At 46.4% G+C, this 25,055-nt stretch overlaps 1 protein-coding gene across 6 annotated transcripts in view; it reads right to left on the reverse strand.

The window, feature by feature from the left end:
- The window catches only part of LOC119372051 (axotactin), a 241,583-nt gene that overhangs the window by 10,243 nt on the left and 206,285 nt on the right, over positions 1 to 25,055 (reverse strand). For 4 of the 6 annotated variants that reach the window (XM_049419694.1, XM_037642504.2, XM_049419695.1 and 1 more), the window contains exons 31-34: positions 15,833 to 16,018; positions 5,690 to 5,887; positions 4,309 to 4,397; positions 1,437 to 1,514 (exon numbers count right to left, since the gene is read on the reverse strand). In XM_049419694.1, coding sequence (XP_049275651.1) covers positions 1,437 to 1,514; positions 4,309 to 4,397; positions 5,690 to 5,887; positions 15,833 to 16,018 — 551 coding nt within the window. The remainder of the gene's footprint in view (positions 1 to 1,436; positions 1,515 to 4,308; positions 4,398 to 5,689; positions 5,888 to 15,832; positions 16,019 to 25,055) is intronic. The other 2 variants (XM_049419696.1, XM_049419697.1) reach the window with 1 other exon arrangement.

The raw sequence follows: 25,055 nt of genomic DNA on the forward strand, positions 1-25,055 counted from the left end.
GTGCAAGATATCTTCAGCGAGAGAACTTGCGATTTCAGACTCTTAATACCCGACGCAAAACGCTCAATGAAAAGCAAATTTTCGAGAAAGATCTTGAGACTTTACCATCACCTCGATGTACGTGAAAAAACATTGCTTCGCAGGTCAGTTACTTGGGAATGTAGATTTTATTTTCGTGATAGCGCACGAATAACTTAAACGAATGAATTAATGTGAAAATTAAGCTGGGAGCTGCCCACACTCTAAGCTCATGATTGTTGACCGACATCGCTTTTGATTGCGATAAAAATAAGCGTTTCTTGATGCTGTGCTTGGAATTTGCAAATGATATAACATGAGCTCTAGCAGTGCCAAGCCACTCACAGCAAAAGTTTTTGCTGAGCAAACTGTTCACTGTGTAAACCACTCCACATATATAGTTCACTTGCTTTCCGCAATAACTCATTCGGGCACTAAGTGTCATTGCTGCTCATTGTCGGCTTCCACAATCTTCTATAATGTGGGAAATACTTCGTCAATTGTTTCTCGATTGATTCTTTGCAAAACAGGCAGTCCCCGATTCATGACCATTTTTCTTGAACATGTTACAACTTACGAAGTGTTTGTGGACCTGCGTAGCATGGTTGTGTAGGGCTTACAATGACTCGAACTCACGTAATTCTATAAGCATCACAACTCTTCTCTGACCGAGGATGAGGACTCGACATTCTGACTTCACATATGTCACGATGATAGAGCGGTCGTGGATGAAAATGTTTGTTCTTTGTCGTTATACGGATACAGGGCGCAGAAACGTGCGGTCAAGACTAAATAGTTATTCTGTAGAGAAAAAGAAAACGAAACTGATCTTGTCAGCTGTCGCCTGCATTACGAGCATTCAACGGCCAGCAGACTGAATATGAATAACAGTTAACTTCCGACTGGTTGTGCTCTCATTCGAACAACGTCAAATCATGAATATACACTATAATGAACAATCAAAATTGTTGGACGACACATCAAACTTCATTGGCCTAGTTTAATTAATGGAAACTCTCCGCCGGGCTAGCTGCTACATATTCAAGCTTATGGATGGCAAGAAGAATATATAACACAGATATGAAGGACGGAAATGGGTACTTGTCCGGTATTTGTCATCGTTAGATATTTTTTATCCTATTCTTGAGTTCAAATTCTACATTTGCGTTGGATCTCAGAACTTTTGTTAGCAAACTCTGCCTTTCCAACTCAGCATACAAGGATTAATTCCAAGGCGAAATAATAGACAGTTTCTGCGCCCTGATCAAACAGAAAAAAGAAACGATAGAGATGAAATGTCGCTTTGATGAATGACTGTCAATGCTGACTTTAAAAAGAGGCTCAGCCTCTTAAAAGCTGTTGATGGTGACTTCACTGGTAGACGCAATTGGCGCGTAATACAGAGGGCGCTTCTTTACCATCGTCTCTGCATTGCCTGCCTTCCTGGGCGTCTCGGGAAAGTCTTCGTCATCTCCAAGATCCATGGCACTCAATTCCTTCAAAGAAGAACACACGTTCGCTCTTTTCAAGTCGGTGGCGCCACCTCACGGAAAAGCGGAGAATTAACGGCTTCATTTTGAGGCCTTTGGGCGGGAAAAAATTTAAAACCTCCGTCTTTTGAAACAGAGTTGCAAACACATACACAGAAAGACACACAGCTCCGTATTATAAACACAAGAACACAACGGTGAGGGAAAAACACACGTCACAAAAGACAGTACGTTAAGCGGCGACAACCACACAGAAGAACCACCACCACAGGTGCAAATGACTTTACGATGAGTGCTGAGCTTATGAATTACATAAAGATATGCACGCCGCTAACAATGAACGCCACGTCCACTGTATGTTCCCTGAACAATGCGGCTATGTACATAATAATTCAGTAACTATAGGATAAGTTTCATTAAAGGCCAACTCCGGCGATTTTTTGGCCATGTCAAAGTAATGGTGCTTTTATGTTCCTGAGACGCTCCTGTTACGGGCCCGATAGCAGGAATACTCGGCAAATTGGAGAATATTTTTAAATAAGCAAAAAAGCGCTACACCGAAACCGAAACCCAACCGAGTGTGCTGTCTACGTATGACGTAGATGTTGTTACGAACGAACCGGAAGTCGTGCAAGGCATGCCAGTCACGCTGGCACCGAGTATGAAAACTGTGGCAGCCGGGGCGACCAGCGAAGCGCCGGCCAAACCAACGCTGTCTGTCGCCTTGTGCACAGCAGACGCTCGCTGTAGCGGCCGAAGCGCCGAAGTTAGCGGTGCCCTCGGCTGCGTCACTTCCGCCGCCTTCCCAATACTGACGTCACAGACGCAATGTTGCCAATAATTGTGGGAAGCCAGGAGGGCGTTTGCAGACAATCTTTAAAATTCATTTGCAAACAATCTGCGCATGTCTCAAGCCTGTAATTTGGCATAAACGACGGAAACGTGCAAATGAACGTACCCAGCGAATTTCATTGACATCCATCGACCTCGAGAAATCGCCGGAGTTGGCCTTTAAGAAGCCACACAGTTGCCGTTCATCCCTTCATGTCATTGATTATTTAACGTGCCTAATGTTATATATGCTTACTGACAAGCAAAGTTTGCCTGAATTTAATAGAGTACTAGCATGATTTTTCGGGTATTCATTTTCAGCGTTAAAGTTCCGCACCAGAAAATTCTAGAAAACATATCGCCACGCCTCAGTGCGCCCAGAATAATTTGACAAAACAGCTTTTCTTCCAGCAGTTGCGGTTTCACTTCCGGGAAGTTAAACTCGGCGGTGATGTCATGACCCAGAAGGTGGTAACGGGGGAGCCACATACAAGTGACGTTTCGGCACCACTCCAGCTAGCACGAAAAAAATGCGCTACCCATCGAGTGTCACCAGGAGTATGTTCAGAAGTGACCTCGCTTTTGAACTCGAGATGAAGTTTAAGGACCGAGCAGTGAGCGATGGAACGAAATTTGATAGGCGTAACGTTAAGAGATCGCAAAACAGCAGAGTGGATAATAGAAGAAACAAGGGTTCCTGACATTGTTGCCTAATTATGCAAAAAAAAAGTGCCAGGTCACGGTGATCAGGTAAACCAAAGTAATGGATACTGAGGGATCGGAAACGCAGCCGAGGACGGCAGCGAATTAGGCGCGGTGATGAAATAGAGGAGGCAGGAAGAAAATGAAATCAGCTCGCACAAGATAGGGATAATTTCAGAACTTTTGGAGAGCCTGGCCTTCGCACTGCAGTGTACATGAAATAGGCTGAGGATTATCATAATGATCAGTGTAAAAGGAGGTCACGCGTGCCGGAGTAAGTTTCTACACGTCATAACATCCTGCGTCTACGACAGCAACTTCTGGGTAATGACGTCACGACGGAGCATATAGAACTGCCGGAAACGAAACCGAAACTGGTTGTAGAAACGATGTTATGTTAAATCATCCAGGCCGATCTGATGCTTCGGAGTATTTTTTTTTTTTTTGTAGAGTTTTCAGGTCTTGGACCTTCATTTCGCGCGAAATAAGAAAGAATTGTTTGAAATATTGTCCGTGTTCCTTTATAAACCGATCTCGTTAAGTGTGGCCAACTACGTAGCAAAACACAAGAAGCAGCCCTGAGCGTAAGCAAAGTCAACTACAAATCTGTGAAATCAGTGAACAGGGCTTTGTTCTCTGTCACTAGTCCAGCATTTCTAGCTTGGTTTTTACCGAAATACAGTTCGCGATTTCTTCAGTGAGTAATATTATCGAACGAGAAGGCTCTGAACATGAACTTTTTTTTTTCGTTGAAATTAAAAGTGTGTTGTCGCAGCGAAAGACTTTTGAAGAGGTATCTTCCGCAATGTCACATAGCTAATTTCCGTTTCGGTTTCGTGTTCCCGCTTTATTTTGCCGTACCCACTTTCTTTTGCAACGTAACACCGGTCTAGAATTTTAGTCATTGTTTCACAGCTGGCTTCTTGCGTGTTTCGTACTATATTCTGCACTGAATTACCCCTTTCAAACAGCCGCTTCTTTGCTACATAAGTTTGCTACACTGATGCACCATTTCTTATTACTCTCTGAACCCTTCAAACGAAGAGAGAACGACAACACAGCGCTCGCGTTGTCGTTCTCTCTTCGTCCATGTTGCACGCTCTGCCGTTCACTTCAAACACTTCAAACCCTGAAACAAATTGAAAATAAATTTTTCGGCGCTGCATTTTTTACATTTTTTCCGTAAATATATGCGCTCAATCAGGGTTTCATGTGACCTGATTTCGAATCGACTTCAATCTTTCCTATTCATCAAGCAGCGACTTACCGAAGAACCCAGAAGGTCGTTATCGGCTGCAGGATCCCATTCAAGCTCCTGGGAAGCCGTTGATACGGGTCGCTTTGACTTGTGCTGACCTACAAAAAAAAAGAAAAAAGACGCAAGTGAAACCTCTTTGTGGTTCCTCTAGTTGCGTCCAATCTTTACGTATATTTATGAAACCCGCCTTGTTAGATGGAGACACGTTCTATAAATTCCTCGAATCATGCGGCCGCGAAATTTAATGCGCTCTCTGGCATGTCGTTTCAATTGTGTCAAAAAAGGTTATCATGCTGTGACGCTATGTAGGCTATGCCGAAAGTTAAAAATATTCGGTAGTAAGAAACCTCCATATAATCCGTTTCAATACCGCGTGATACAGACATATATGAAATATGTTCGATTATTAATACTTTAAAATGTGTACCGCATGTCTGCACAGCTTGTAGAGCACACGTGCCATATGACACAAACATGGCGCAAACTTGGAAGTTATAAACACTGTGCCAGGAAGGGCCGAAGACGGTCGACTATACTCGAAGCATGTACTACATACTTTTAGCGTTCAGTGTTACACGCCAGAGTACAGCGCTCTCATTACGACCATATGCGATGTGCTAGGCGATTGTTATGCCACAAAACTTTATAGGGAAGAAAACTTAATGCATTGCCGAAACGTGGCGTTTCTCATACGCTGGATTAAAGTTTCAGCTGCAGACAGTACAACAGACTATGTACCAAGTGATTAGTTAGGTTAATCATCAACATTCAAATCTTTTTGCTGCGGAGATGCTGTAAGTACATGCAGATTGTATTTACAGGATGTATACCAGTACAGTAAGAAGAGTCAAGATGGCTGAAGAACACGATCGCACACCAGCCAGTTTCTTCCGATTTTCTTCCTTAAGCGCCTTCACCTTTCATTTCTCCATAGCAATATCACTGTTGCGTTGAGTATTGTACAAATCTCGACAACATAGATATAAATGTGTGCTTTTGAAGGTTCCATTGTAAGGTAAACACTTACCACTGAACTTCATATCGCCATGTTATTTTCTTTATTTGTTTCAGTTTGCTAGTTAATTTCTTTACTTCTCTATTGCTTTATTTTTAGATTACCGCTCGTTCCTTTCTCGTATTTCCTTTTTTTTTTTGCTGTAGAACATAAATAAATGGAATACCCGAGGTATTTACTACTGCAATCTCTTCACTGAAATTAAGTTCTGACAGAACAGAAGAGAACGTATACGCTTCTAGATGGCCAAAAATAAAGGTGAAAATGTTATAGCCTTTTCTTGTCCGGAACACTGTTCGGGCACGACATGTCTACACACTGTGATTGTCCACGTATTACAACATGATAATGAAAAAAATCTGGCGTCCTCCTTACCTAGGCCGTTTACGATGGGCGACACTGCTGGGGTCGAGTTTCGGTTGTTCAGAATAGGCTTCGGTGGGGTCGCGTTGGCCAGAGGCAGAGACTTTGGTATCACGATCTCCAGCGACTTGCGAGGCGTCGACGAGAGCACTTCATTCTTTGTCTGAGGCACCGGCTGGTAATCGCTGTTCACCCTGCTGAAGCTGACAGCTGATAATGAAGCAGAAAAATTGTGAAATAGATTATAAGCAGGAAAAAAAAATACATTCAAAGAGCAGCTCATAACCAACGAGAAATAGGAACGCAAGGAAGTCCCTGACGTTATCGTGGGGTGGTACTGTTTAATGCACAGATATTAAACAAATAAAAATTAATTTGTTATGTATTTTTTGCGTGTAAAAACCAGGACATCATTTATATGATTATGAGGCATGCCGTAGTGGGGAACCCCGAATAAATTCTGAGTAATCTGGGGTTCTTTAAGGTGCACCAAAATTTATTGCACGGGTTCTCTGCTTTTCGCCCCCATGGAAATGTGGGTGCCGAGTCATGGAATAAAATCCCAGTCCTCGAGATCAGCAGCACTGCTGATATTAATATTACAAACTATATTCGAGATCACATGACGCCTATTCAGTGTATTCGCAACTTTAGCTCGCACTTATTCCAATAGCATAAACGTAGGCTTTGATGTGATTAGAACGCTTAGCCCACTACAATCACTATCTACCTAAAGCGAGCTTGTGGGCCCGCCGCTAGAGGCCGCAGCCAAAAGGAAGCGAGAAAGAGTAGCCAAATGGCCGCATACGGTGTTTACATGACGTGGTATAGACAATACTGTTTGCGGCTACGGTTTGCTTGAATGACAATTGCAAGGGCGTTGATAGGCATCGCTAGGTGTATTTTGACAGAAGTTTGTCGCTTCGCATGACAGTACTTGGTGTCCAAAGACTGGAAACAGTAAAATACGCCGGCTATTCTTCCGAACACCTTAAATGATTCATTACAATGTGCGTACACAAACCCGTTTCGCTTTACGTGGCGTGTTTGTGTTATGAAGTCGCGTGGCAAAAAGTGCTCACGTGGGACAAGAACATGTTGGCATTTCAGGCACTCACTCCGATCTTCCATGCCTTCCTCAGTGCGGCTAATAATTTTATGGCCTCATGTGGTAGTACAACGGAAGCCTGATCCAGCCGGAACGAGCGTCAGGACATTGTGACGTGCTCGTCACGCAACCGTTTCTTTCGCCATTACGTAAGAGAACGCGAGCCCTTGCAGAATTAAAGCCGACTTAGTCGTAACTAAGCTTAGCTTAGCTTCGTAAATACGCTGTTAATATTTATGAAACGGCGCCACTAAGTAAGACAAGAACACGAAGGAGGACACGAAAGACAAGCGCCGAACTCTCAACTAAACTTTTATTCACATGCGCGGAACATAAGTATATACCCACACATGGCTACACACAGATAACAAACAAAGAAACAAAAAAACCCAAAAAACCTCTACTCATTCAGATACAAGATTTTAGTGTGCTGCAAGGCGATAGATGGGAACGCTTGTGTTTCGATAGATGGTGCGCTAGAGTTTCGTGTGCACATTGTGTTTTCGTCTTACTTCGTGGCGCGCCGTTTCGTAATTATGAATCCTTACCAACTAGCCCAATTGTCAGTCCTACAATACGCTGTTAAAGTAAAGTAAGTTAAGCATGCTCTGTGGCATTTCAACATATCTGCTACGGTTCATTTAACGCAGACCTACAATGAAAAAAAAAATTGGCCGCGTATCTGCGTGCTTCGCTGCAAATGTCGTGTAAAGACGATTCGCGGCGAGATCGACCTATAGGTGGCAGCACCGTCACCCCGCTAGTGTGGATACTAGTTTCGTGTGGTGTGTGTAGAAGTGCACGGGGCTTCTGTTTTCACATCGTGATTTTGTGTTCCGTACCCGCAGAAAACTGTTCGTTATCGATGGTGAGGTTTTGTTCGGTGCCACAATGCCGCACATACTGCACAGAGCGAGGGATAAGCTTCCATTTTTATCCCACCGACGCGGAACGTCGCCGACTGTGGCTCGTTAGGCTTCGTAGTGGCAAGACGCCTTCCAAGTACGCGATGGTGTGCAGCAAGCACTTCGACGACGGTGCATTCAAGCGTTCGCAGACGAGAAAGAATGGTGAGTAGTCAGCGATAACTTCGCTAATGTGTGCATTTATATGCTTGTTGCTCTACGAGCGTGAAGACGGTCGCAGTAAGCGAATGCTCGGGGAAGCTTCCCTGTGCTTTGATTTTCCTACACTTCCGCAGGAAAATTAAGCGAGAATCAATCGAGAAAGAAGAAAATTAATTCATGGAATTTATTCTTTGTCATTCGTGTACCGTCTGCGCTGTGAATGCAAAGTTTGTTCGCGCTTGGCTATGAGTCTGTTAAAACGAGAGTCCCCGAGTCCTTTTGTAGTTCGCGCATGTTCCATTGTGTTTACACGGCCGCGAGAACAGTTCTCAGTATTCCGCAGGGCAAGTACGTGCGCCGAAACGCGGCAAGTGTGTACGCATGATCTGGTGCATAGTAAAGGGTATCGTTTTATGAGCCCTCACACGCCACGTAAGCGATGAAAATGCGCGAGCGAGTTTATCGCCACTGCTTGTCTTGATGAATATATTTTTCTCGCTCGCTCTCTTTTTTTAAGGGTTTTCGCGGAAGAGATTGAGGCCTGACGCACTTCCGACACTGAACTTGCCACAGCGCAAATTTGACAGGCATAAGCTACCTCGCAAGTACATGGGTGTCTTTGTATACATTTCGCCACAAGTTATAATTGCGCAAGGCAACTCAGTTTTGCAATTTCCGTGTCATTCCATTTTCTGTTCTGTTTAGGGGACAATTTAAGTACCGAAGTGTCAGACGTGACTTGACAGAAATATTTCTCTGCAGTGAGACCAGGACCGTACACAACTAAAGCTCGTCGCGTAACCTATAAACAACAATCCCGAAGTTATGCACCTAACCACAACGCGCAATTGCATGAGAGCCTTTTTTTTTTTACCACCGAGCCGCTAAAAGGCTATATTCACATGAGATTTAATACTTCTCATCTTTAGGACAACAAGTGCACTGTGCAATGCGCTTGAACCACAGAGCGGCACCTACACTGATATGACTCTCGTGAACGGACGGTACGACGACCACACACAGCACTCTGGACAAGTGCACTCACTGGTCTTATTACAGTACATATACAGTCGATCAAAGTCAAATGCTTCTTTACATGTTGTTAGGCATACGTACGAGCGGTTAAAGTTGCACCAACGCAACGGAACAAACCGCCTTTTGAGGCCCTGCATGACGTACGCGCACATGCAAACACAACGCGGCTAGCAGACGACGCATGGAGCAATCCACACTAGGGGCGCTTCAGCCAGTAGCCGCCAGGCGGCGACTCCGCTCGATCTCGCGGCCAATAGAAGAGGCGCTGCGTGAGATATGGACGCCATCTGGCAATACGTCGGGAAAGATGAGTGCTGTGTTGCGGGCTGGTAGTCCCGGCGGAGCGGCAGGCGAAGACCGGCGGTGATCAACGCGACCGGCGGGGACGCCGGCCAGCCCGAACACACGGTTTGGCGCGATGCGCCGAAGGAGAAGAAACGTCCGCACTCAACGAGTACTCTCCACAAACTCTCTTATTTACACGTCGCCTGAGTAAAACAGGAATGCCAGAGCGGCGCTCCCTGTCATTCGTACAATGCAATACTGAACCGAAACACAACATGAGCTTGCGCAGAGGGCACGGAGGAAGACAAGTTTCAGCGCAGTCGCATTTTCAGCGCAGCTTAACAAACTAAAGTCTTTAAAATTGCGTATCTATGTATTTTCTATTAAAGGAACACACCACCTAATACTTACCTAATGATGTTGCGCCTCAGATATGCGTAATATGTACTTTTTGATCGACAACGTTCACAAGTATGAACAGCCACACCAGTTCAAGATGGGTGGGCGGTAAGCAAGTGGTTCAACTTTGGCCGGGTGGCTGAATCGAGTGACGTGCCAACAAACAGAAAGACAGACCAAAATTTCTGCGTTTAAGTTCCCCAAGAAAGACTACCGTCTTTAAAAAAAGATGAAATGTTACGTCAGTGTGTGTTGAAGCCCGATCGCCACGAGACATGAGGGTTTATCCCTTCTTTGAGACATGCACCAACTTTCCCGCCTTTCGCCGCTTGTTTAGTTCCCCACCTGTCGTGGTAGCTCAGTGGTCAAGGAGTCGCGCTGTTATGCTCGAGGTCGCGGGTTCGATTTCCAGTCATGGTGGCCGCATTTACTTGGGGGCAAAATGCAAAAGCATCTGTGTACTTAAGAGCTCGATTGACAGGGGCGATGGAAAGAAAACGCGAACAGCGCAGAGCGTTAGCGCTCCGCTGTTTGCATTTCTTTTCATGGCTCCCTGACCTTAGTGGCAAAGACGCTAGAGTCGTACTTTAATATACCATAGATAGGTCTATTATAGTGCATTTTCATTACCAGCCAGGCTGCAACCATTTGAAAATAAATGCGAACAGCGGAGCGCGTAGAAGCCACACTGTTCGCGTTTTTTTTTTTTTCATCGCGATAATACGTTAAAGGGGCATTGCAACACTTTTCCAGGCAATCGTCAAATAGCTTCATTAAAAGAGTTTGTTGGCTCGCGAATCAACTGCCGAAAAATGTTTTAGAACCCGTTAACTACGAGCGGAGTTGCAGCAGGGGCGGCGCCAGGATTTTTTTACTGGGGGGGCACCCACGACAAGTGGGTTCCTTCAGGGGGGCTGAGAGGCTGGGAACATATGCATTGTATTTTGACTATGCTCGCTCTTGGGGGGGCAAAGGGGGGGCAGGCGGAAATTTTGGGGGGGCTGGAGCCCCCCCAAACCCCCCACTGGCGCGCCCCTCAGTTGCAGGGATTTGTCGCTCGCTGTAAGCACTTTCTTTCTTCTCTCGTTCGCACGAGCGCGCTGGAAGATAAGCAGGAAGAGATGGCACGGGGGAAAGAAGTTGCGTCACGCACGCGGCATGACTTCGAGCTAGTGATGCAAAACTATCGGTAAATTGACTATCGATAGTATCGATAGTTTCTTTGAAACTATCGATAGTGTAGACAAACTATCGATAGTCGAATCGGTAGTACCATCGGTAATATTACTAGCGATAATATTGCCAGGCGTGTTTATTGCTTTGTTTTGATGTATTCGGGTTTCACCCACAGACTGTTAGCTGCGTTTGACGCAGACCGCGCCGCAATGTTTGAGAAGCTTCGCGATTGTTTGGCATTTTAAGATTACACGCCGGGCACGAATATTCAAGTTTATTCGAGAGCTTACGCGAGCACCAGCGATAACGCTGGAGCGCTTGATGACTGATGTATAAAAGACGAAGCGTTCCACCGGTCATCAGATTACTCGACGGCCGGCGACTGTTCTCGCCGCAATCAGTGCGCAGCGTGTATCGCTTGTATTATGAGTTTTGATTTTATAGGCACAAGTACGACAAAAAAAAGGAGCTTCGTATTGCCCAGTCTTGCTGCAGAATTCTTCACTGTCACAACAACGTGACAAACTGTCCATAGTAGTGCGAATAACTATGGTGTTGCTGGCTGGCCAAATTGCCAGAATATTCGCGATAGCCTACTATCAGCTTCGCTTAATTTATAAGGAAACTTTTATGGAGAGAAATTATTTGCGCAGTGAAAATGGCGGCATATATCCACCAATAAATTAATATTTAAAAGCAACCAGTTACAACTTACAATTAACAAACTTAGTTCTTGATTATTTTTTTATATTGAAATCATCAAATGCAATATAAAGCTCAAGCCGCGCAGTTCTACCCCATGTAACGGCTTCCTTTCCGCTACAGCCTGCTCTTCCGGCTCCACTATGTACCACGCGCGCGGCGAACCAAATTTATTAGATGCCAAGCAGCTGTTGCTCGGGGCTGTGTCCGTAGTTCCATTGGCGACCATCCGCTTTGTACCACCTAGCACAGCCATCTGAGCGCGCGCTTGCGCTAAGGAGAAGTATTCCTCCTCTTGTTCTTCGACCGCCTTGACGATGATACGTGCAGAGCGCTTTAGGGGCCCGGGCTGCCGTATGCTGCCCTAGCTTGGCGTAACGCAGACAAAACCATGTGTACTGGCACGCGCTAGCGCGTTCGGGCCTGTGTAAGGGGCTATGTAAGACGCTGTGGCCTCTCCCCCTTACACTCTCTCAGCAATCACGTGATGGCGTCGGGGAACGAGATTCTGCAGACGCGTGATGAACCCGCGTGGCGTGCTCCAACAAGAGTTCGGGACGAGTAACAGCAACAGCAACAACAGTGATTTCACAGTGTGCTCCACTTGCAAGGACGCGTTAACATCGGGCAAGGTGCCTGTGATGAACGGAACTTTAAGTCGACCCATGCGCTGCTTTGCATCCCCACATGGGTCCCTTTAGTGGGAGGTGATGTAATTTTTTTCTGCAATGAGTTCGCGCTGTTGATTTTAAACTAGCGATAGTACTTACTATCGATAGCACTATCGATAGTATCTTTTACCATCGATAGTTCGATAGTGACTCAACTATCGATAGTACCATCGATAGTTCTGCATCACTACTTTGAGCTCATTTTTTTTTCGTTTTTTTTTTCTTCGGGCGCGCGACTTACTTTCAGTGTTATCACGAGCGAGCGAGCGTGCACGTCGCGCCAACCCGCGGCAGCCGCGGTGACTATACATCTCACGACGCTGAGATCAGTCAATGGCCATAAACTTTGGGTTTATGGCGGGGTCATTTGGGTTTATGGCATCATTCGTCGAGAGAAGAGCGAGCGATTTCTAGATGACTTTGAGAATTAGGTGTAAATGTAAATTCCAGGCCGCGTGCTGAGCTGTAATGTTTCGCCCACATGTCCTCAGGAGCCTCGACTACCGATCGGCAGCGTTTTTCTGGCCATGCTCACAAAGTGTTGCAGGGCTTCTTTAAGGAACCCCAGGTGGTCGACATTAAAGGGACACTAAAGAGAAACAGTGAATCGGTTTAGATCGATAAATTGTGCTCTGAGAACTCTAATGTTGTTAATTTCACCATCATAGGTTTATTAATAGAGGAGAAAATCAAGTTCCAAGTTTCATTTTTAAATTTCGCGCCGAAATCTCCCCGCGTTATGTCACGGATATCAAAGTGTACTTATCGTATTTTGGCGCCATTAGCTCAACAAAATTGCCCCACGCTTGGTATATTAACTCTATGGCCCCCTAAGAGAGAACAATGTACTGTGACGTCGCAGTTGACACGCCTTTAATAAGCCTTCGAGCCTTAGGGAACCGAACACATCCGAGGTACAGAACAAGCTCAAGATATATACCCACAAGCGAAGATGATGAAGAACACCATGCGATGATGATAATGTACAGATGATGAAGAAGGGCCTGATAAATGCCCACACTAATTGCCCCCGCGTGCAAGCGGCCATCCTGGCCGCAACTTAAAGGTACGGAGAACGCCTGTTAAAAGGCAAGATACATGCACAATCTCGGTACCGCGACGGCGCCGGTCAGTTGGAGCAATAACAGGTTCGACGCGATAATTAACGGGAGAGGTCTGCTCCAAGACTGTGTATAGGCTAAGAAACCGAAATTGAAATTTGTCGCACAAGCCAGGAGTGCGAACTGGTGTCCGGAGTAGCACCTCGTCGCCGGGGTGGAAGAACACAGCACTGTGAGATGCGTCATGGAGACTCTTGCGGTGCTGTTGTCTTGCCTCAGTGTTCACTCGGGCGAGCTGGCGACAGTGGAGGATGCGGGACACATATTGTTCACAGGAAGATGCAGATGGAGTGACAGGGGCGGACAAGAAAGAGACGTCAAGAAGGGAAGTTGGCGATCGGCCATAGACAAGGTAGAATGGCGAGTAGCCAGTTGTGCGTTGTACGGCGGTATTATACGCAAAAGTTACAAATGGCAAAATTGCGTCCCAGTTTGTGTGGTATGGCTCAATGTACATGGCTATCATGTCGGAGAGTGTGCGATGAAATCGCTCAGTTAGCCCGTTGGTTTGGGGGTGATAGCTGGAGGTTGTCTTGTGCGTGGTACCGGAGGCTTGGAGCAATTCCTCAACAATTTGTGAAAGGAAAGCTTTACCACGGTCGCTCAGAATGACCCGAGGAGCACCGTGACGCAGGATTAGGGCTTTAAGCATAAATGCAGCCACTTCAGAAGCCGACGACGAAGTCACGCAGGTTGTTTCGGCGTAACGTGTCAAGTGGTCGACAGCTGTCACTATCCAGCGATGACCAGTGGGAGTCGTGGGAAGAGGACCATACAGATCAATGCCAACGACTTCGAATGGTGCCGACGGACACTGAAGTGGTTGCAGCTCGCCGCTTTGAGGTGATGTCGGGAGCTTTCGGCGCTGACAAAGGTTGCAGCAAGTGACGTACTTCGCTACACTGGTGGATAGGCCAGGCCAATAGAAGCGACCTTTAATGCGGTCATACGTTTTCTGGAAACCAAGGTGACCAGCAGTCATGTCGTCCTGGCAGGCCTTAAGAATATCAGCTCTAAGAGAGCGAGGCAGAACGGGCACCCAGCGTTGACCGTCTGGGTGATAGCTGTGACGGTAAAGGATGTGGTTATCAAGCTTGAACTGCGTGAGCTGTCGACGAAGGCGGGCATTAGACGGCCGCGAATTTCCCTGAAGGCGGTCTATGATGCGTCGACAGTAAGAGTCAGCGAGTTGATGAGACATCATCGAGCCATGGTCGTCAGGAAAGATCTGGTCAAGAGCGGCTAAGGAAGAGACATGCGTGGAAGAGACATGCGTGGAAGGACCGTCCGAGCATTCATCGCTGAAGTTAGTAACAGAACCAGTGCACGGTGCCGTAGGAAGTGGGCAGCGAGAAAGCGCGTCTGCGTCCTGGTGCTTTTTACCACACTTGTAGATAATAGTGAAATGGTATTCTTGCAGACGGATAATCCAGCGACCAAGGCGACCTGATAAGCTCTTGAGTGTTGAAAGCCAACATAGAGCATGGTGGTCTGTAACGATGGTAAAATGACGACCATGTATAAATAAGGTCGAAACTTCTGCACCGACCAAACGACAGCTAGGCACTCCTGCTCAGTGATGGTGTAATTCTTCTCAGCGTTGGTCAGTACGCGGCTTGCATACGCGACGACCCTCTCACGTGATGACTGATCTCGCTGCAGGAGAATACCACCGATGCCGTGGCCACTAGCGTCAGTATGCAGGAGTGTAGGTGCCGTTTCATCAAAATGACGAAGTACAGGTTCGGACGTGAGGGCGTTTTTCAGATGGCTGAACGCCGATTCACATTCGGGAGACCAATCAAAGGGAACACCAGAACCGAGTAATTTGTGCAAAGGTGCCGCTATTGAAGCAAAGTCTCGTATGAATCGGCGGAAGTAGGAAGCGAGGCCAAGGAAACTGCGTAAATCTTTGCTCCTTTCGGGACGAGGGAAGTGAAGAACCGCCGAAACCTTATCGGGATCAGGACGAATGCCGTCCTTACTCACAATGTGGCCTAAGACCTTAATTGTCTTGCTGGCAAAATGACACTTTTTCGTGTTCAGCTGAAGGCCAGCGTTAGCAAGGCACGTCAGCACTTCCTCCAAACGTTGTAGGTGTCGAGAGAACGTTGACGAGAAAACAACAATATCGTCCAAATAGCACAGGCAAGTCTTCCACTTGAGGCCACGCAGAACAGTGTCGATCATGCGCTCGAATGTTGCGGGAGCATTGCAGAGGCCGAAGGGCATTACATTGAACTCGTAAAGCACATCTTCAGTACTTCATTTTTACCGATTAGGAACTGCGTAGACCCTAGTAGGCACCGTCAAAACATGTGATGTCACGGCGAATGGTGCGGAAACTTCAAGGTGGCGCCGCCACCCACGTTTTGTTTTTGCGCGTTTTCTCGCTTACTAAGCGTCTTTTTGCAGCAAGCGTAGTGTTTTTGGTATCGTGAAAGAGTGCTTTACTAATATCAGAAAAATCGTTTTGCTTTTTAGGTTCCCTTTAAAAACGAGGTACCCACTGCGGCGTCCCTCATAGTTCTGTTACGGTTCCGGCACGCAAGACCCCAGAATTCAATTTAATTAACTTTATGCTGACAGACCTTTGACGGGCGAGTTGACCTTGCGCCTGGGCGTCGGCCGTGCGGGACTGTAGGTGGATCCCTGGCGGAAGTAAGAGATGTCCTCGCGCAACTTCTGGTGCTTGTGACGCTTCTGCAGTCGCCAGGCGTAGAGGAACACCCCGATCAGCACCACGATCAACACGACACCCATGATGACTGCCACCCCTGCGAGAGCAATGGAGACCATGTGAACTGACAAACGCAAAGCATAAACCAGATGTCGGAAGTTCGGCTTCCACAGGTTTATTTGTGGCTTAGATCTCCTCGATAGAGATGCAAAGTATGCCGGTATACATCTCGAAAACAGCGCCGCAACACGAGGAAAAAGGAAGAAGACGAGCGCTGACTCGCCATTCAGAAGTACATATACTATTACACACGAAGATGTCGCGTGCACACCGATGCCGTTAAGCATAAACAAGGGTGAAAACCAAATATGTGTATGAATCCGCCACATGGACGTCAACACCATGCGTGCGAAAAAATCACCAAAAGATGCCTGAAGGTAGCTCGCCTCGCTCTGTAACAATGACACTGAAGGGTGGCTAATGCACAAAATGTCATATAGCGAGCTCAGCTATCTTCAGGCATTTCTTGGTGATTTTTTCGCACACATGGTTTTGATGTCCATGAGACGGATTAATGCACATGTTTGGTTTTCACCCTTGTTTATGTTTAACGGCATCGTTGTGCACGTGACATCTACATGTTTAAAAGTATGTGTTCTTAATAAACTTCTGAGTTGCGAGTCGGCACCCGTCCCGTTGTTTCTTTCTTCGTCCTCGTGTTGCTGCGCTGTTTTCAAGATGCATACCAACCAACTTGCCCAAATCACTGTTCTATTATACTGGTATAGCTTGTAATTATTAAAGTGAAAGCCTTATATGTCTCACGAGTCAGGAGGCCATATTCAGGAGTAAAACAGAGATTTCGATCTTAAAGATATGTCACACAGTAATTGGCTTAGTTCTTCTGGAACCTTTCCTTTTACCTTGTATTAGATAGGCAAAAAAATCTTAATCGCAGCGCATGAACGATACCGCATACTCTGCAACAAAATGAACGTCATCGATGTGCTTTGATCGGTACCGTGCTCTCTTGCATGAGTGTAACGGCGCTGACTTTAGGCGTAGAGTGGGTGGTTCTTCCTGGCAAAAGGCGCACTCCTCTGGACGGTCGGCGGAGGAGTGCGCCTCGGCGTCTTGTTCTCGGCGTCTCTCGAAGCCCTCTAAAAATGATTCACCTCTTCTTCTAAGCTCATTAGCTGGTTTTATGCGGCATCCTTGGGGATAACTCTTGACCCTTGATTCTCGGCTCTTACCCACTACGGGGAATTGGCCATGAAACTGGCGGTTAGGGGAAATTTAGCATTTAGACGAAGGGAAAGGAACTAACCGGTCGTCTAGGGTATGTAGAAAAATTGAAGAATTATTAGTTTATGTACCAACAAAATTAGGAATAGACCAATATTATGAAATACAATCCATAAGCGAGAGGAAGCTCGATGTACCAAATTTTGACTGGGAATAATTAACAAGAAATTCGCATACGGCTAAGCAGACGTTCCTGTTCCTGTGGCCCAGAGAAGGTGGCCCAAGCGAAAGGATATTTTCAGAGTTAAGAGAAATTTTTAAGTTTGCGAATAACATTTCGAAATGTTTTTTCCTGAGGCTAGTGAAACGACAGCAAGTAAGTAAAAAGTGATCGACGTTTTCTCAAGTTCTTGACAGTAAAAGCATAAAGGAGATAGCACCAGACCAGACCTGTATAAATAAAAATTAAGAGGAGGTATACACTTCCAAAGACACTTCCAATTTGCTCGTGGGACTCCATTTATTATCTCAAGCAAAAGAAATATGACCATATTCTTGAACTGGTAATTTAATTTTCATGGAATCTTGAAATAAGGAATATTTGCGGAAAGTAATAAAAGCTGTATCAGGCACAATGCTTAATACAGGACCATCTACAGACCACAGCGCAAGAGCATCAGCCATCTCGTTTATAAATATGCCATGATGACCTGGTACCCATACCAACCGCACTGCACGCAGGTTTTTTAGTGATTAATGAAGTGAAAGCATTCAGAATAGAAGACTCGGAAGGAAAAGCTGAAGAGAGAGATCGACATACGGAAAGCGAATCAGTATTTACAACAACTGCCGAATCATTTACTGAAAGTTTAGAAGGGCTAAAATAACTGCTAGGAGCTCAGCTTCGGATATGGGAGTATAATCCGGGGGACGCAGTGAGAATGACCAAGATAAGGCCTCTGAGAAATGCCCACTCCCGCTTTCTCTTCACCCGTGGATGCATCAGTAGCAATAACGTTATCAATTCTCAACTGAAGTAAATGATCTAACAAGCCTATTAAATATCTCGAAAGTAGAAGTTTGGAATTAGACGGGAGTATATCATCAAATTCAATTTTTAGTTGTGGCCAATGAGTTATTTGAATTGATGCTGCGTATGTTAACATTTAGAGGTTCCAGCTGATTTCGGACAAACAAAACTTGATATTTATATATCTGAGACCAAGGTTAATCAAAAAATGTACTCGATTCAGAAACGAATACAAACTGTAATCGTCTAAGTGAAGATGCGTAAATTTTTAAATATGTTTTGACGGTAAGAATGCGGAATCTGCAAGCTAGAGTGGGGATTCGAGCTTTTTGATATAGAACACTGTTCGCAGTAAATTTCGGTACCCCTAGGCAACTCCGAAGAGACTCTCGTTCTAAAAGAACCCGGGGATTAATTTTGTATGCTGGCCGCCAGAGAATAAAATGCAACCAAATTCTAAAATCGGACGAACATACATACGGTAAATCATAATTAGATTGTCCCTACGTAGCACGTAGGCCAGAGGGGTGTTGACTAAGTTTACGAATCATTCCAACAGCGCGTGTTGCCTTAGATTTAAATTGCTCAATGTGACTTCGCCAAATTTATTTTTCATCACAAAATACACCTAAATATTTATCGAAGTCATTTTGGGGAATTATTTCTTGACGATATTGAAGTGAAAAGCTAATAAGACCATTCAAAGGAAAAACAATCCCGGAACTTTTGCTAACATTTAGGGTCATTCGAATGTGTTCAAGCCATAATTTTAGAGTTCCTAAATATGACTGTAAAGTTGCATGCGATTCGTGAATATCACATGCAGAAGAGAAGAACGCAATGTCATCTGCACATACATACAGTTGAACGTTATTGTGCTACGAAACTGAGCCTAATAAAACATTAAATAAAGCAGAAGAGAGAACGGAACCTTGAGGGACCCCTCTGGACTGATTATATTTTGTGGTAGATAAGACACGTTGGGAACAGTAAAATTTCCTTTCGTTTAGAAACTAATCAACCAATTAACAATATATTGTGGGAAGTTCAAACTTCTTCTCGGAGTAGATCGGTTCCCAAAATCTTTATTTCCATCGTCTTCGATTTCACATATACCGTACTGGAGCGAAAGCCGGATGGCGAAGCAACTAGGTCACCTGATAAACATATTGAATGACGTCGAGTGAATTGTTTGGGATGCGGAATAGCTCATAGGCAACCGGTTTGTGCATGGTTGCGTCGCGCTGAGCGCGACTTCTTGGTAGCCTGCCCGCGCTTCGCTTTAAAAAAGGACATTAGTTCAATAAAACCTGAAAAGAGGTAACCGGGCGGGGCAGTGGCGTGCAAATTTCGGAAGCCTAGATCCACCGGCATTCTAGAACATCCTGATCTCATCATCTCTCCACATGTTTAGGTAATTTTATTTGTTTATTGTGTTCTTCGGAATTCACGGGTAACGCCACTCGACGAATTTCTGGACAACCCCATTCGGTGGTGAATCTGGGATGCTCCTCAAGGAGCTTAACGTAGCTATGCGCTTACGCCATACAAACGGCACGAATGGTATCCCACAGAGCTACAATCACATCGCGACAATATGCGCGCAATCACTCATTAGTAAACACGCGAAGAAGACCATGAAATTGACTGTCGAAGAGTTCTTAATAATGCAGTGCACAAGAAAAATGGCATGGCCAAGCACTGCATCAAATGGGGTACCAATCCGGTCTAATTTCGAGTCCCTCGTAAATATCCTCTCGGTAAAAAGCCATTCCAATGAAATGCCTGACTGAAGAAATGGTCGATTCTGCGTTTCGGTCTTGTATGCGCGTCTTCCACAAACTGTGGGTACCAATGAGGAAACACATATTAAACAGCACTTAACAGATTTTGGCAAACGATAACGAACAGTGTACGAAGTAATGGCAAAATGTTTTCTCCAGAGTTCTCTGGAGGACATCCCAGAAGAGCGTGGTGCCCTTGCAGCTAACAAGGCAATGGTCCATTGTCTCAGCTACATCCCAGAGACGGCAGTTAACCAGATCCTAACAGCCAATGTTTCATAATAAATTTATAGAAGAATGCTCTTGAATTAGGTGAGGTATACATTTTGCGCACTTGTTTTCACAGAAGGTGTTCTCTTTTTACATTCGTTTTGCACTGCTGGTACAACGCATTCATATTATTCAGACATATTCACACGCTCCAAGCGTGAATGTGTAGCCCACATTCTGGAAGTACTGAGACCAGTTGGCTTGGCTGAGACCAGCCCAGCCCTTTGTGAAACTAGCCCACACACACGTTTTCAGAATGTGGATACACGTGAACCGCGTGAGGACGCCCCCCCCCCCCCCCCCCCCGCTCCTTCACGGGCGATCCGCGTGAGGGGTGGGGGGAGATACCTCGATTTCCTGCCCGGCAAGCTCTTTCGCGGGAAGTTCTTGATAAAAATAACTCGTGTGAGTCGTCTCGTTCAATAACAATGTCCTTACTGGATTGCAAACACTGATAATTCGTATTTCAATATACGAGATCTAAAGGCCCCAAGTAGAGCACCGACTATGCGAGATATTGGTGTTAAGGAGCATTGAAACAGTGGCCAAAAAAGCTAATTTTATGCTAAAGGACTCATGAGTTGACTCACTCGGACTCAGATCGAGCCCTGAGTCTGAGTGAGTACCAGTGGGCAGTATTTCGGTGAGTTTGAGTACGAGTGAGACCAGCTGAGGAAAATTTTGGTGAGTCAGAGTCCGAGTGAGCCGTAACTGCAAGATATATTCAATGAGTGAGACTGAATGAGCTCCACATTTGTTTTTTGCCGACCTATGCTCTAAGTGATCTACCATCGAGAAATATATTTAGTAAGGAGTGGCCACTCGAGCTGTCTCGCGACCGAGCAAGCGAAAGTCTGAACACCCGCCAGGCGATGCAACTATGCGCGCATTTACTAGTTGGGCAGCATCTCTAACAGTTCCCTCAGGAGGATCACCGAAACACAAGCTTGGCGGTAAGTTTTTGCAAAGGAAAAGTTTTACTGATGTGTGCAATCCTCCATGTCGGCTCCACATCGTGTCCTGCAGTGGCTGTTTAGTGCAATACCACAAAATTTAGCGAAGTCTGTATAATAGAAAGTGTTCTCTTTCTACCTTTGTTTTTAACCGCGGGTGCGACGTATTCATATCGTTTGCATACACACGTATTCATGTTAATCGTATAGTTCAGTGGTAAAAACACTCACCTTCGGAGCATGAGGGCGTGGGTTCGAATCCCAGCACCGGAAAGAAAATTTTTCTTGGTTTCATAATTTATTTGTTTATGACCGTTATCGACCAAAATCTCGGGAGAAATTAGCGGTCTGACCAGCTGCTTCGTGACGTTGAAAGCACAGCAGTACCTCGGCCGCGGAACCCTACGAGGAGTGTCCGCTCTTTACTTAAGCATATGAACGCGATAGCTTAAATTAAAAGCTCGTTTCGCAGAAATTCCGGTGTCGGCGTTCTTGTTGTGAGCGAAAATTCGAGGTAGATGCAACTAAAGAAATAATAAACTTTCGGTTCGAGTGGAACCTGGGATTCGAACTTGCGACTCCTCGCTCCGTGGCACGATGCGTTTAGCCGCTCGGCCACCGCGCATACATCCTCTGGCATACTAACGGCGAGCTATTTATATACACCATTTAGCGTTGGTGGTACCCACACCTTGGAGGTTTTTCAGCCGCTCGACTATCACCCGCGAGATGGCGCAAAGGGCCCACGGGGCGCGCTTTTAATCGGCATCGCCCCGCCGTGTGGTCGTGTTTCGCCGCGCCGCATGCATGGATATCGGAGCCGGAGGGCGTCCGCCCTCCGGCTTTCCGTGCGGCACGGTTTAGGTCTCCACAGAGAAGCGAAGCAAGGCTAGCGATTGGAAAGGCGATACGAACACGGTCTAATTAGGCGATTTATCGCGTTCTACTCTTGAAAGCAAAGCTCAAGCGTTCTCGAAGTTTTGTCTCTGTGGCTCTACTATGGGAGAGCCCTAAGCCGTCCCAGATAAGGCTAGAGGCATGCTTGTTTTAAAAAAGAACGAGACCATTCCACTCGGTGAAGATGTGTGACAAGTAGAGATGACGAACCCAAAATATCTTTTTTGGGTTGTCTAAGGGATGCGTAAGCGTAGAGTTTCATTGTAAACTGTGGCCTTTCCTAGAACACGCTTTTGGGCCGCCATCGGCGTTGTCACCTTCTTTCTATCGATCGTCAGCATCTTGAGCGGCCGCATAAAGATCGCATGGCGAAACGCATGTTTGACATCGAATTTTGAAAAAAAAAGATATTTTTTTTAATGTGTGCAGTTCTCCTGTCGGCTTTAAATCATGTCCTGCAGAAGGCTCTTGCTGCACCACCGGTACATCACCGTGTAACAACCAAGGAGGATTAAAAAATTGACCGACAATTACGATACTGCGCCTAATGCGAATTCTGAGTGCAGCTTCGTACTGGGGCAACACCACCTTGGGCAACACCAACTGTGTTTGGAGTTTTGGATACGCGCAGTTGTAGCAATGTAGCATTCGTTACATACAGCCACAGAAACTGCCAGCGCTCGAGTGCTACGCACACCACTCTGCGCATTGCAGGCGTCGCGAACTAAGCGAAACGCCGACAGCCCCGTTACGACAAGCGAAGCCAGCCGCAGTGCACGTGCCAGCCCTGCATGCGCGCGAACTCTGACCGAGGGGCCACCGCACGTGACGGAAAAAAGAAAGCGAGGTTAGATGCCAGTAGCTCGTGATATCGACAGACTCGGTGTTCGCTCTCTTTCGTACTCGTTCGCTCTATCGGTTACGCCGACGATGGCAAGGGCGACGCCGCTCAACGCAGGAACGGGCGCCTAAGAGCTGCGCTCTAAAATATGCTGGAGTGGAAGCTATCGAAACGCATTATTGGCAAAGCTAAAGCCACGGTTTGCACCTTGCTTGTCTCGTCCTATCCCACATCCGTCCTTATCTCCGGGGTGCAATCTTTGGCTGCCCTTCCGATCCTTCCCCGCATGGGGAAGCCCGCCATCAGTACATAGGAAGCCCTCCTTGCGTCGCAGGATCTGGACATACAGCTTCGCTGAGTTAACTGGACTGTCAGTGCCCTAGCCCTGCGTGTTATGGACACATACGTGCAATGCGATGGCCGTGCGGTGGTTCATGGCCCGTGAAGGGCCCAAACTCGTTCGCCCAATAAAGCTTTATTTCCTTCCTTCGGGTGGTGCCCGCCTAGAGATAAAGTGGTCGTGTTCTGTTAGTGAAAATGCTAGGCTAATTATAAGGTAGGAGATCGTTGTTTCTGCCGAAAGTAACCTATCGAGAAGAGTATTGATCGGTTGTTCTCCAATAAATCTCACCTCGTCGTTGGGGCTTCTTAAAGAGGACACTAAGGGAAATAACAATTTATGTCAGAGTGAAAGGTGAATGTCTGACAACGCTTCAAATGTCAGTGTAATCAACAGCAGTGCTCTACCACGGCCGCTACATAAAAAAACAAGCGGCCGTGGCTCTACTCATCGAGAAATTACGGTAAATGTAGGACTGGAATGATTTCCGGAATGATTTCTAAATGATCCTCGATAACAACGGGTAGCGCAGCCGTGACAGGCGCGTCGACGCCGCTGCCAACGGCCACCGCTGTGGATATTTCACTTTACACGCTCGTTCTACGCACGCTGTGCTCATGCGGACGACAGCATGCGTCCCCTAAACGATTACCGACCACGATTAAAGAGCGTAGCGGAGCGTCAATGGAGCCGACTGGCCTACATAGCGTGGTAAATAGTCATTTCGTAAGCCCTCCATGTAGTCCCTGCTGTCTGAAAAAATGTTTCTCCTCATCTCCCAAGAAATTTAGAGCAAGAGTGCAATTAGATTAGACAGCACGTATAGCAGCTAGTCAGTGCGCAAGTCTTCTATATAAAATCACATTTATCTTTTAAAAAGAAATACATCCACGCAAGATCACTTAAGGCATTTAATTGACGCGATAGCGCTGCATTCGGTATCGAGCGCGGTTGCACCATCGAAATGTTAGGTGAGACCAACATGACACAACGATTAGTGGAGCGCTCTTACTTCCTGATGACGGCCAGTATCGCGCGCTTGTATTTCCCGCGCTTGTGGGAACACGGGGTACCCCTCAGGGAGCTGTGTTATCACCGCTCCTGTTCAACATTGCTATGATGCGCCTCCCAAATGAATTGGCCCGGGTGGAAGGCATTCAACACGCAGTATATGCCGATGACATTACAATCTGGACCACCGAAGGGAGCATTTGGCGAAATGCAGGAACGCCTTCAGCGGGCCGCATCCATAGTCGAGGCGTATGCCAACGATTGTGGACTCCAGTGTGCTCCAACCAAATCAGAGCTTCTGCATGTTAGAGCGAAACCAAGAGATACATCAGCCATACACGTCTCTCTGTCCGGGGTTCCCATCAGAGAGGTGGAGGAGCTTCGGATTCTGGGCCTGTTCATTCACCACAGACTTAGACCGGACTCCACTATTGCGAAACTTCGGAGAGTAGGCGAACAGGTAGGGCGCATGATCCACCGCGTTTCCAACAAGCGGGGCGGTCTGCGGGGCAGGGACGCGCTTCGGCTCGCCCATGCCTTCGTGACTAGCCGGATACTCTATGCCGTCCCATACCTTCGCACTAACAAGCACGAAGACGAAAGACTAGATGCCATCATCCGTAAGGCGACTAAGCGAGCTCTGGATCTCCCTGTGGCCACCTCCAACGCCAAACTCAGAGCATTAGGTGTGCTCAACTCCTACCAGGAGTTGCGGGAGGCCCACCTTGTGAATCAATATACGCGGCTCATGCAGACGGCCCCC

The sequence above is a fragment of the Rhipicephalus sanguineus genome, chromosome 10 (genome assembly GCF_013339695.2).
Source record: "Rhipicephalus sanguineus isolate Rsan-2018 chromosome 10, BIME_Rsan_1.4, whole genome shotgun sequence".
In the NCBI taxonomy this organism is placed as follows: Eukaryota; Metazoa; Arthropoda; class Arachnida; order Ixodida; family Ixodidae; genus Rhipicephalus; species Rhipicephalus sanguineus.